Here is a 14,582-nt window from a genome sequence, read left to right as displayed (position 1 = left end):
AAAACATAAGACCTCCAAGGAGAGCACCAATACCTGCATAGGACCTCAATTTTGTCTTGGAAAAACTCACAATGCCTCCTTTTGAGCTAGCCAATACAGCTGACATAAAATTCTTATCATGGAAAACAGCTCTGCTCCTAGCAATAACTTCAGCAAGAAGAGTCTCAGAGTTACAGGCATTAATGGCTGTGGAACCTTTTATTATCTTCCATCCGGAAAGGGTTTCTCTAAGTACAAACCCAACATTTATGCCTAAGGTAGTGTCCAGTGTGGCTCTTAACCAAACCATTCATTTGCCTACTTTTTTATCCAAAACCGCAAAATAAAGGGGAGAGACTTCTGCATTCTTTGGACATACACAGACAGCTATGCTTCTACTTGGACAAAACTAAAGCTTTCAGAAAGACTGAGCAACTTTTAGTGGCATATGCTGCAGGATCACAAGGAAAGGCTATCTCAAAGCAGACTATTTCAAAATGGATAGGACACTGCATTCATTTCTGCTATTCACAACATGGTAAATCAGTGCCTAAGGGCATTAGACCACATTCTACCAGGGCAGCAGCCACCTCAGCAGCCTTCCTTAGAGGAGTACCAACCAAGGATATTTTGGAGGCTGCAACTTGGACTTCAGTGCACACTTTTAATAAGCACTACCACTTGCCTCTTTACTCTAAATCCAGAGCAGGCTTTGCCACTGCAGTCTTGCAGGACCTTATAGCTACTCCTAATTCTATTTAGACCCAGCCGCCCAACCTCAGCTTTGGGATTCAACCCAAGTCTAATGACTGCAACAGTGAAACACGATGGAAAGGCTCCAAAAGGACAGATTATAAATATTGCTCTTATAGACTTAAAAAGTTGCTAGAATAACAGCATTTATCTTAGCAGGCATTGTCTAAAGGAAATGGACTGAAACTCAAATGTATGACATTTAATTATTTCAGTCTTTAGGGATTTTCCAGAAAACCACACATTTTATGAGGAATAGGCCAAAAATATGAGGCAAGAATTTGGACATTCTGCAAACATCTGTACAGCAGAAAGGTAAGCATACTTCTCAACCTCTTAGTGCAAAAAATCTGCACAAAACCTAAAATAACATTGATGCAATGGCTAAAAAATAGGGACAGTTTGAAGTACAGTTTGAAGTAGTGCTCTTTTTAACTTAGAAAGTTAAAAGAACAGTATTTGTATTAGCATGTATTTTGTGGAGGATGCAAAGTTTAAATCTCATATACATATAATTTCTTGACTACAGTCTTCCCTGATTTGCCAGAAAACCAAAAACTTTATGAGAAACAGACAAAAACTATAATGCTAAATCCAGACACTTGAAAAGGTATGCTAAACACACACACACACACACCCCTACTCTCACATAGCAGCACACACCTACTCTCTCACATAGCAACACACAGACACACACACCTTCTCTTTCATACAGCAACTAACAACTAGTTTAAATTCCACACAGTCCTACTCTACTCTGTCATACAACACAGACATGCACTTTTCTCTCTCATACAGAGACAAACGGAACCACTAAGTTTACATTATAGACACACACACACACACACACCTAGGGCCAATTTAGAATGTCCGCTACACCTACAGCGTGTCCTGGGAATATGGAAAGAAACCGGAGCGCCGGGAGGAAACCCACAGGAACACAGAAGGTACACGCATCTACTCTCACACATTAACACACACGCACACTATCTCTCATGCAAACAGAACAGCTAAATTTAAATACATATACACACACTTCCTCTCTCATATAGAAGTGAGCAGCTTAAATTAAACTTAAACACAAACACGCATACACTTACTTTCTTTCTAAACCAAATGGCTCCACACAGACTTGGCGTATTTCTTAAAAGAACTGCTAGTTTAAATTACGGGCAGGCCTGAAGAATGTAATTGCATCCACATGCATGCATGTTGATGTTCCTCCTTAAGGTAACAGACTCGTGTACTGCAAATTTTTTTTTTTTTTTTTTTTAGTTTCCGAGCCAACCTGCAGCTGTAATTGGGAGGGCACTCACCCCTCTCATGCTATGGATCAGGCTTCCTGAACAGGGAGCCGAGTGAGAAGAATTTTATTCATTAAAATAAATAAATAGTTAAAATAGCACCCTTTCCGAGGCTGGTCTGTACGGCGCCCTGGAAGTTGGAAGTAAGAGGAAGTGACATTTTAAAGTGAATGTATCATGTGATGTGAGTTTAAACCATGTGACAATTGAAGCCTTAACAAAGGAATTTTGTAGAAGCTAACCTCAGTCTGAAGAAGTCTCTGTAGAATTGAGACAAAAGCGCTAACTGGAGGTGATTTTATTAAAGTGTGGTAACCTAAGAAGGCACCACTATTTTCTTTATTTATTTAACAAATAAAATACTTATTCAGTGGTTAATATGTAATTCTAGGAAGAATAATATAGTGTGCTTTGTATTATAGTATTTATAAAGCAAGTTTAAAAGGCAAGAAAATACAGAGTAACAACTAGAGGAAATGAAGGATGCAGAAGAAAGGAAGAGGGGTCTGTCCAGAAAATGAAGGTTTTTGGGTGAAGTGAGTTGCACACAGAAGAGGAGAAAATGGAAATACATTGACACAACAGGAATGGGAAAACACTGGTGAGGGCAAAATGTATGGTCCAGTAGGAGGCCAGTTTACATTCTATTATTTGGATGTTCACATATGACTCTGTGACAGGAGGACTGCCATGGAGCTTAAAGAACTTGGTGAGATCTGATAAGAATAGGAAGTATCGTATAGGAAAAAAATAAGGCAGCTATCAATGAGATTGTTTAATATTTTGCACTTTGTGATTTATCCAAACTAATCTTGTCACTTTACAGAGAGAGCTGGGTAATAGACAGGAAATTCATGATAATGTGTGGAAATTAAGATCTGTGGGTGCATGATGAAAGGATGCAACTATTTTGCACTTTGTGATTTATCCAAACTAATCTTGTCACTTTACAGAGAGAGCTGGGTAATAGACAGGAAATTCATGATAATGTGTGGAAATTAAGATCTGTGGGTGCATGATGAAAGGATGCAACTTTTTACTTTGACAAACTGTGTATTGTTTCTAGAGTAGCACCATTAGTACAGTCCTATATTAGTGATATAAATTGGCTGTTTTTTAGTGTACAGCAGTAATCGGATTTTTTTTTTCTTTATCTGTGCAGCAATTTGCAAGACTCTGAACCATGGCTACTGGGTGTCAATACAGAAATGATCCGATTCCTGTCTTTGTTGATCAGTCTTTTTCCCTCTGGAATGATAGACAGTGACATGGATTTTATTTTGTGCTCCATGGTGTCTTGGATGGAGGTAATCATTAATAAGCTATAATGCTTTTTTTCAATGTGACAGTTAAGATGGCTACTCAGTGACCGCTGGTTGTCTGAGTTGATACTGGCCTGCCTTAGGCTACGATGTTCTTATTGTTTCCCTGGATATGGTGTGAACAACAATTACTTTTGCATGGTAGTTTGTGCTCATTTTACCTTTACACATTTTAGAAGTGTAATATGACTGACTGCAATAAAACATGACTTAAAATGTATAAGATATAGGTACAAACCATTAATAGTCATGTTGTTGTTCAGAGGTGAGTGTTTTAGCAGTGACTGTAAAGCAGCTCCCAGCTAAGTCACAATGCCAACTTAAAGGGAGAGGAATGTAGAGATAATTGTAAAACAGAATGCAGAATTAAAACATGCTGAGTTGCAGTTATTTATTTGAAGAAAGAAGGTACTGTTAAAGTTAGACCTGCAGCACTCTAGTAAAGAAGGAGAGAATGTAAGACAGCATATTATAGCAGTTAATGATAATATATTGGTATATCATGAAATTCTGTCTTGGTGTTGCTATAAGTTTTCCCAGCTGTCCTGTCTTGAGTCCACATCTTTGTCACTAGTACTTCTACTGTCATTCCAGCACATATGACTTGTATTCCACTTTTTTTACTGTTAGAAGCAGTCAGATGGATTTTACAGTTCTCCTCAGCAGAAATACATGTATCCTTGTTTTAAAGCTTTTAAAGATCATGTGTAAATTTTTTTAGAGTTTCATTTTGTAGCCATTAGTCGGTCATCTTGTAAAGTGAGCTTTATGATTCAGTTATAAGTAGTTTTTACTTTATTTTCTTCATTGGAACTGTATTCATTAAGTTTAATAAACTTATGTTTCTACTTATGCTCAACAGCTGTCCAAGGACTTTCTGATTATAAGCCACATGATCCTGCATTCTGATGCTGCAATAGGTTGGGTAAAAAGCAGGCAGTGAATAGGCATGTTTTCTGTAGTCTGCAGCAGATTTCAACACATAAAGTGGCATACACTCCAGCCATCTCAGTCCATCAGACAGTCAGACAATAAATGTATATATATATATATATATATATATATATGTATATATATATATATATATATATATATATATATGTATGTATATATGTATGTATATATATATATATATATATATATATATATATATATATATATATATAAAAACAAAAGAGAAATGGACCAGGATAAGATTCTTAGTAAAATATATTGTGCTTGTCATACATTGTAATAGCACAAGTGTAACACTGCAATAAATAGTTGTATATAATGGGAATGATCACTTTGGAGGAAAAATGTGGGTAGATGAATGACTGCTGTGATAGCCTACAGTAAAGTATGTTTGTGTGTGTTAGACAGTGGCTGGACTAATGCAGAATAAAAAAAAATGTTCACTGAATTTAATGGGCTTCTCAGCAGGATGATAGCTCCACCTGTATGTTGGATTAGGCACTGGAGGCAGTACCTGGTGGGAAGCCATGTTGCCTGAAGTACCAAGTTTCGTACGCTGGTGGAGCTGCACTGTAGGTTTCTGGAATTAGGGGGTGAGCCTAGGATCATGCATGTGGGTGGCTTGGTATTGTGCAAGCTGTCTCCCAAACTCCTGTGTGGGTGACTTGCATTGTCCCTTTTTCAAAAATAGATTTAATGCAGTGGTAGGCTAGTGGCTTTGAAGGACTGTCTCTTATCTTGGAGGAGATGCAGGTCAGTGGTCATGTTGGCCTAGAGGTGTTGCTGCCGCAGTGTGTAGCCTCATGACTGTGTAGTTCCACCTGTGTCTCAGATCTGGCTGCCTGCCTGCAGTACCAGATCTGACATAAAAGCAGAACTGCTGTACTACAGAATTTGTAGAATGGAGAGATAAGTTAGCAAGCAAAGGAGAGTAGTGTTGGAGAAATTTAATTTATCCTCAAGTCTTGGAGAGTACCTTCACAAGGTGGATCCTGTTTTTCACAAAATCTCACCAAGACAACACTGATATATAGACTGTATTTTATGTAGCATATATCATGGATAGAAGTAGGTCAAAAATGTAAATAGATAGCTGGGTGCACATGACCCAGGATAAAAGTGCCCAATCCTAGTAGGCGCATTTGTGCCAGGACTAGGAAAAATGACAGTGTAGAATCCTCAAAATACGGAAACATTCCTACAATGGGGCCAGGCCACGCCCTGGGGAGTAGTCCACAAAAAAAAATCACAAAAACTGATAGGCCAAAGAAGAGCCATAAAGCCGATAGAGTAGACTATTGAGGATAAGAAAGAAAGTATGTATTGTTACTGTTATGCAAAAAAAGCCGAGAGTTTCCAGACACAACATATACAAAAAGATTAAGAGAGAAATTAGAGGAAAGAAAAATACTTCCACGACAAAACCTGTCAGACGTTTCAAATAAAAATTTGTGTTCACTAATACAACAGATTTGTGAAAAACATTATATAGACCAAGAAACTTTGATCTGTTTGGAAAAAGAAGCATCTGAGGAAGTACAAAAATATAAACAACAAAACCTACAGGTTTTTGAAACATATAAAAAAGAAGTATGGACATGGGAAAGAGAGAGATTTCGTATGTGATATTTATGCAAAGTCGAAAGCCAAAGTAATCAATCCAAAAAAGAAGCCACAAAGATATTTGAAAAGAGGTACAGGCAAAGGCATCCAGATATGGAAAATTCCAGAATAAAAAAAGTATCAGAAAGAGAGAATGTAGAAAAGAAGATTAGAAAAGTAGAAGTTAAAAAAAATAGAAGTTGAAGTTGTGGAATACCTGTGAAGTGAAGGATTTGGTGTAGAAGGTCTAACACAAGTTACATCACAGCATGATGGAATGAGTCCCCAAAGTAAGGAGAAGCAAGATGATCAGGAGACATCTGAAGAAGAAATATGGACATGGGAAAGAAAAAGAGGTTTAATATGGTGTAATATTTATGCAAAGGAGAAAGCACGACTGATCAGTACAAGAAGAGCAGCACCAAAGGTATTGGAAGAGAAATACAGGCAAAGGAATCCAGACATGGAAAACTTTACAATAGAAAAAATAAGAAGACACAGGAAAAGTAGAAAACAAGATTGGTAATATAGAAGTTAAAGAAATAGAAACTGAGGTTATGGAGTACCTGTGAAGTGAATGATTCAGTGTAGAAAATCTAACTCAGAAAGCACCACAGCAGGGATAGAGCAATGGGCATACAAATTAAGGAGAAACCAGTAGAACAGGAAGCAACTAGTCAGTTGCCATATGAAGATATTTTAGAGCTTTCTACAGGAAACCAGTGTAAACCTTCACTTGAAGCTGAACAGCAAGGGAAGGAACAGGAAACTGTGACAACTCTGATGCAGTCAATGTTGAGGAGTGATAGACCAGTGAGTTTCCATATGACAGAGCAACAGATGAGACAGAATGAAACTAAAGAAAATGTGCCACAGGAAGATTGTATAGAAATTTTTGTAGAATGCCCGCAGGACGTGGACAATAAAAAGTGTGCCCTCTGTTTAGAAGAAAATGAGCTAAGAGAAGAGTTGCTTGATTTAATAGAGACAGACATATTGCTTGATTTAATAAAGATAGATAGACATATTGATATCAGTGAAAGAAATACACTGCAGAAGGTTAATAAAACCCCAAAAGTCAGAAGGTTGATAAAACAAACACAGTAATTAGGACTGTCCATAGAGATCCATGCGATATAACAGAAGTGAACAGGATAAATTACTGTGCAGCTAAATTAATAACAGGTAAAATTCTACCACAAAAACACAGGGTAGTAAGGGAAAGGAAGGGGAGAAATCGAATACCATCATGGAAGTATTGAACAGAGAAAACTATAAAGTAGTTAAGATAAGAAGTGTTACTGTTAGAAGAGTAGAGGGAACGGATCAACAAAGATACCCGGAAAAATAGATGTAGTAGAAGCAATGCGCAGTATTTTAAAGGATCTCTATTTTGCACAGTTGCAAGTAACAAACTAAAAATCTCAGTACAGGCAGAAAAACTTAGAAGATGCATAGAAATATAAAGGAAAAGTACAAAATAAGCAATTTATTGATGACCCCAAAAAGTTCTATAGAGAGTTGGGAAACAAGGCAAAAAGAATTAAAAGACCATCCAAAAAAGAAGAAATAGATATATTTTGGAGAAAAATCCTGTGGAACATAACAGATGCTAAATGGTTGGAAGTAGTAAAAGAAAGAATAAGAAGTTCAAAAGTACAGGATATAAAATGGGATGAAATAAAAGCCAGTGAAATTGAAATAAAGTTAAGTAAAGCCTCCAATTGGAAAACCCCAGGTCCAGATGCAGTACCTAACTTCTGGCTAAAAGTATAAACAAGTTTGCATGAAGATTTAGTCATGAGTAAGAACTATTCATATGTGCACCCCAAACAGACACCAACGTGATTAACAACAGGAAAAAACAACGCTCCTACTTAGGAGTGAACCTGCAAGTTATCCTAAAAATTATAGACCAATAACTTGCCTTCTGACGATGTATAAACTGTACACTGGAATTGATGCTGACAGAGTTTATAGTTATTTAGAAGAAAATTCAATCGTGGTAATAAAAGAAAGTCATATGGAACAAAGGTTTATTTGTTGCTAAATAAAGTAATAATGGAGAACTGTCAAAAGGGAAAAAATCTATGTATGGCATGGGACTGACTACCAAAAAGCATTTGACAGTATCCCACATTCATGGATAAAAGAGTGCTTAAAAATGTATAAGGTACACCCTACACTTATCGATTATATTACAGTGACCATGAAACAGTGCCCGACCACTTTGCAGTTGAGCTATGATAAAGGACAAATTATTATTCCAGGGATAAAAATTCAAAGGGGGATATTCCAGGGTGACTCCCTTTCACCGCTGCTATTCTGTCTTGCCCTTAAACCCTGTAAGCTGTTTACGTAACAGATTAGAAAACCAACAAAACCGTTGAGAAAACCACTTTATATAAGAATAGCAAGCAAAGCTTTCGGGTGAAACCCTTCTTCAATACTAATATTAGTATTGAAGAAGGATTTCACCCGAAAGCTTTGCTTGCTATTCTTATATAAAGTGGTTTTCTCAACGGTTTTGTTGGTTTTCGTATCTTCACTGCAGCCTGTTGTTTTATCATTTACTTAACAGATTAGGCCATGGCTGTAATTTGGCTCCTAGAAAACAAAGTGTAAAGACTTCTCATCTTCTCTTTGTCAATGATTTAAAACTGTATAGCTCATCAGATGAGGAACTGAAAACACAAATGCAAGTAGCCAAAACTTTTTCAGATGTTATAAGAATGTAATGTAGTCTTGACAAATGTGCAAAAACAACCTTTAAAGCAGGAAAAATGCAGCACCAAGAAAACATTAGTTTGGGTCAAGAATGTGATATAAAAGAACTTGAGCAAGAGGGAGTGTATAAATATTTGGCAGTTAATGAAGGATCAACAGTAAAACATGAACACATGCGAATAAAACTTAGTAAGGAATATTTTAGAAGACTTTAATTCTGAAAACAGCGTTGACATGTAAGAACAAAATTCAAATTATAAACCAATTTGCCCTTCCTGTCCTAACGTGCAGTTTTGGAGTGATTGACTGGCCCCAAATGGTGTTGGATAGATTAGATAGGAAAAGAAGAAGGATGCTTCATGCTAATCAAATGATTTATAAAAAAATCAGTGCATACCAATATTATATATTCCGTTTTCCGAAGGACGTATGGGCCTCCTTGAAATTGATTACATGTATAGATCTACAATCATGGGACTGCACACATGTCTGTTGACCTCACAAGACCCAAACATAGTGAAAGTTTTGAAACATGAGGAGAATAAATCTAAGGTGACTTCCCTGCTTAGTCTGTCTGAAGCATATCGGCATCAAGCAGGAATGGAAATCAAACCAGAAGTAGGTAGAAATCAGGCCACCATTGAATGTGCCAAAAAAAAAAAAAAAAAAAGAAAGAAAGGAAAGAGTATAAGGTGAAGGATCAGATGAGAAGGCAAGAAATGTGGAAAATGCATAAATATAGTTGCAAGTATAGAAAACTTCTTTAAGAACCTTATTTGATCAGGATCGAATGCAGGAATGGTTAAGGAGAGGCGAATTCAAACCTAAAGATGAAAGGTTAATATTGGCGCCCCAAGATAGTGGGCTATGTACATGTTGGTTTACAGAGTCCATTCAACATGTGGGAGAAACAGAAAAATGTGGGTTTTGTAGGATAGAATTAGAAACAGTCACACGCCTTGTTGCTGGTTGTGACATGCTAAATGCAAAAGGACTGTGTACTGAAAGGCATAATAATGTGGCAAGACTGTTTCACTGGGGTTGAGCAAACATGGTATTGAAGTGGCTGAAAAACAATGGAAACATGAGCCACAAAGCATCATAGAAAATAATGAAGTCTATATCACATGGGATCACCCATTACCAACAGTTCAAAAGATAAATGCTAGAAAACCAGATATAGTGGTCCATGAAAAGAAGGCAAAAGTAGCATTGATTATTGAAATTGCTACACTCACTGATTACAGTGTCTTGTGTACAGAGAGTTTCAGTCATAAAATATCAGGATTGGCAGGCAGAAATGAGAGCAAAGTGGAAGAAAGATACCCACACAGATCCAATAGTAGTAGGAGCAATGGGTCTTATAAAAAATAGTCTACAATCGTATTTAGATATGTTACCAATACATGTAACTTTGTAAGTATTGCAGAAGGAGTCATTACTGGGCACATTGCAGGTGCTGCGAAGAGCAATTCTGTCTGACATCAAAGATTGAAACAATACTAATTTCATGAACTTTAATCGTACTTTGACTTATGAATGGGGTTCTTTCCCTTCACAACATTAGAAACCCAAAAGACTTGGAGAAGTTAAAAAAGTGAGTATATCAGTTGGCCTTAGCAACCTTCCAAGTCCTCTGATAAGTTTGGGCTACGTTGACAATAGACAATGAGATTTGTCAACAGAATGTTATAGAATCTCTGTATCTGTTCTTGACATAGAGGGGTGCCCTTCCATTCAGTACCTCAAGGTGTTGAACCATGCACTGTTTCCCCCTTATGATATCATCAGAAGGTGCAGCCATATGACAGAGAATAAAGAAGCAATTGCACAGCAGCTCAGCATACAGTAAATACAACACTGGCTTATTAAACTTAATAAATATAGGTCCACAGATATAAAAACTGTATCTATGACAATCAGAAAGCCCACTTTACATGATGGGTGCGGAATTACAGCAAAAAGAAGTGATAAAAAACTTTGCTCATGATCTTTAAGTTTAATTCCCCACTTCCTCCTACTGTTTGGTTAAAAATTTCTAGATTTTGTCTCTTTACAGAAACCGTCATTGGCTAAGAGACCTGGAGCTTCTCCATTTTAATCGTTTTTATCACAGAAATCAGTGAACAAGTGCAGTGGTGGGAGACATTTATTTCCAGGAAGCTTGCACATCATATTTATAGAAGGCTGCAGTGGTGCAGCGGTTAACATTGTCACCTCACAGCAAGTGGTTCTTTGGTTTGATTCTCAGCTGGAGTTCCTTATCTGCGGAGTCTGCATGTCCTCCCTGCGGCTGAGTGAGCTTTAAAGACATGCAGGTAGGTGCATGTGGGTGTGCCTTCCATGAAGGCTGGGCATCGGGCTGGCAGCTTGGCACGGTAAAAATCCAGTGCCAGTCAATCTGCGGACCGGTGATCTCTTTGGCAACCTCTAACCGGGAAAAGCCGAAAGACATAATTTACTTAAGACTTGAACATAGTGGGTTGTGATCTGTGTAAAAAGCTGAAAGTTATAACAAAACAAGGATAATTAAAGTTCCTGAGGCAGGCCTATGTTTTTTCTGAGGAAAAAATGGTAAAATAGTAGCAGGAAAGCCTCAGGGAAGGAAGTAGAAAAAGAGTTCAGAAGGTTGTTTTGAAACCACAATATCTTGTCCTGATTATTGAAAAAAATGGGGTAGCAAAAAAAAAAAAGAAAAGAAAAACAGAGCCACATTCCATAATAATGTTTACAAAAAATTGTATAAAAAGATCTCTGTTATGCCATCAAAATCAACTGAGGCTTGTAATTTGAGAGATGTTGCTGGCAGAGTTGAAGTTGCAATACTTTTTTTGGTCCTCACATCAAGAAGGGTTTACATTTGAAAGGAGAACATTGGAGGTATCAGCCCTGTTGTCTATAACACAAATTCCTTAAACTGATTATAAATGACTAGCATGTAAATGTGTTAAATGTTGAAGCAGCCAGCAATACAACACACCTCATCTCTTCCATTTGCCAACCCTCCAGTGTCAGGTTTTTATATCATTAACTGGGTCATTATCTTCTTCAATGAAAAGAAAGAACAATGGAAAGATACTGATGAAGAAAATAAGTAACATGACCAAGTTCTTGTAATTTAGGAAGATAATTCTGTATCATAAGGTTTAGTACTTGATGATATAGCTTTTACTAAGATGGTAACCTTGGTGGAAACCTTGGAGTTTTTACTTGTGGCAAAAAGTGTCTTCAGCAAAATATTGTTATGAGTACATAGAGGTTGAACTATCCCAATTTTGGGTAAATCCCCTTCCTCATCTTCAGGTTAGTGATATTATACAGTGCATGGCTATAAAGGCAGGTACTGAATCTACTGTTCATGGAATGTTTGACAAATAATATGAGTCTTCTGGAGAGAATCCACAGATGACCTTCTGTATCAGTGTTGCAGTATCCTAAACAGAAGGAATCTCCTGCCCAGGCAGCCCGACGCTTGATCAGTATACAAAAGTCTAATGGTCTTGTATGCGCCATACATCACACCTATGCTCCCCGCACAGAACGTAGGGAATAAAAGGGACATACAGACACAACTACACAGAACTTCTTTCCCACCAATTTGAACGCCATTATTGCTAGTTGGTCTGAACGCCTTGTTGCTGTACTGAATACTTAGCCACCAGGTAAGTGCCCCATTGGGTTTGTTTTTACTTTTCTTGGTCTTGTATTTTATTTTTCTGCCTAAAGTTCATGTCATCTAAGAAGGGAAATGTCACTGTGGGAGGCAGATTCCCCATAAGGATCTTCATGAACAGTGTCTTTTTTGTTTGGGTACTTCCCATGGCCATACCTCTTGTAGTATCTGTAGGGAGTTTGTGCCTAAGACACTCAGAAGCCATGTATCTTCCCTGGTCATTTAGCTTGAAAGCCAACAGCTTAAACAATTAACCCAGGGCACCATGGCAGAATCCTTTAACCCTGAGATACTCCTCATAGGTAAGAAGGCAGCCAAGAAGTCTCAGCTGGATTCTTTAGCTGTCAACCTCCGCTAGCTACCTCTCTAGAAGTGGGTAATAGCTCTGTAGGTTGTTCGACATCTACATCAGATTCCTCTGCCACGACCCCCATCAGAGACCTGCATGGATCAGACTTTTCACTCTTCTTTTGAGGCTTTGCAGGCATCTGGCAAATGGGTACAGCGGTTGATGATCTCGGAGAGTCCAAGAGGGATTCTGTGGATATTGGTCACAGAGGAGGTTTCAGGTTCTCTTATCAAATCATGCCAAGGGTCAGAACCTCCATTATTTGTTAAGGCTGATGGCCCTTCCAAGAAAAGACAAAAAATGAAACATGTTTTGGTCTGTCCTAAGGATCTTCAAAGGGAATGGCAAGAGTTTACTCAGGGTTTATTTTCTGTCTCCGTAATGGTTTTTGGTACCTGCTCCTCCTTGGACCTCTACCTCTTCTAAATGGCTTAGGTAACCTGTTTCCTTGGGTTGAGGATTCAGTGTCTGATGAGAGGTCTTTGTCCTCTTCACAAATGCCTTTGCTTTTGGCTTATGGTTCTGTTAGCTCTGAGTCTCCTTTTGAGGAATTGTCCTTTGGGAAAACAATTGCTAGAATGATGGCATACTTTAAGTGGGATTCTTCTCAAGTGTCTGATATTCAGAAAAGATATTAAAAAGTTGCTTCAGGTCGATATTCCTAAACCATCAGCAGTTCCTCCTGTGTTGGCTGCCTTGTTAGATACTTTCTTTGTTGCTTACAAGTCTCCTGTTTCTCAGCCTCCTGCTCCTAAGAAACCTGATAGGTTCTATAAGATTCCTGAGGATTGTCATTTTTTATTTAAATGTCTTGATCTTGCTGTGGTGTCAGTCTCTTCTGACAAACTTTCTAAGCTTTTTTTCCTCTTCCAAATGTTTGTCTTCTAATAAGGATAGTAGGGCATTGGTGAGGACTGGTAAGAAAGTTTGCACTGCTTCTGCTTTGGCCTTTAGAGCTTTTAATTATAATTTTATAAATAAATAGTTTTTATAATTTTTAATTATAAAAACTCATAATCTCATGCATATCAAAACTAGCCCTAAGTGGAGACATCCACCCCAACCCTGGCCCTACCATCTCCAACCCCAGTCCTCATAATCAGACTAGAAACCACAACTTCTCCCATATTACAGCCAATAGAAAGCCAAGTGACTTCCTTCTACTAAGCCTAAATATTAGAAGTATATCCAACAAAGTCCATGAACTCCATGCCACCATAGACGTGTACTCCCCAGATTTTTTTTATTTATTTTTTTATTTTACATTTGTTGACCGGGATAGTCCGACTGGATGCATGTCCATTTTCAGCGGAGGCCCGGGGAGAAAAGCTCCAAGGGTAAGCAGATACAGCATTACATAATACCAGCATTACATATTACAAACAGATTATTTACAGAGATTACATAAGTAAGCAAGTTAAACAAGTTCCACAGGTTAAAGTTAGTCCTGAGCACAAGTCAGGATTAAATTAAATTACACAGTAAACTGGTTAACAGATTTTTACACATTCGAGTTAGCCACGCTTGATACATTGACATAGCCAGTTAAGTGACAAATGTTGTTTGAGTCTAGTTTTAAATTGACTTAAGGTGGAAAGTAAGGTAATATCAGCTGGAAGTGAGTTCCAGGATCTACTTACAGAGTTTGCAAAGAGAGAATCACCGGCTGTGTTATTAATTTTGCTAGTCTGAATTAGTAGTTTGTTAGAGGATCCAAGCGGTCTAGGATTGTTATAGGGGGTGATAATATTTTTAAGTGCAGGAGTATTGTCCGGATTATAGAGGATTTTATAGGCCATAATCAGTTGGTTATACTGGATTAGGCTAGGTAGTTCAAGCCAACCAAGCTGATTTAGATTGATGCAATGATGTGTCCTAAAAGGCAGCCCAGTGGCAAACCTGGCAATGTGGTTGTAGCA

At 37.8% G+C, this 14,582-nt stretch overlaps 1 protein-coding gene across 1 annotated transcript in view; it reads left to right on the top strand.

The window, feature by feature from the left end:
• LOC122802390 (E3 ubiquitin-protein ligase listerin-like) overlaps nt 1-14,582 on the top strand; it is a 1,831,112-nt gene that overhangs the window by 1,179,768 nt on the left and 636,762 nt on the right. Inside the window, exon 19 of the mRNA XM_044072016.1 lies at nt 3,199-3,343. Within this exon, the coding sequence (XP_043927951.1) occupies nt 3,199-3,343 (145 nt within the window). The remainder of the gene's footprint in view (nt 1-3,198; nt 3,344-14,582) is intronic.

This window comes from Protopterus annectens, chromosome 5.part0, assembly GCF_019279795.1.
Source record: "Protopterus annectens isolate FY-2018-M chromosome 5.part0, PAN1.0, whole genome shotgun sequence".
Classification (NCBI taxonomy): Eukaryota; Metazoa; Chordata; order Ceratodontiformes; family Protopteridae; genus Protopterus; species Protopterus annectens.
The sequence above is the reverse complement of the archived record's forward strand: the minus strand, read 5'-3'. Positions and strand labels throughout refer to the sequence as shown.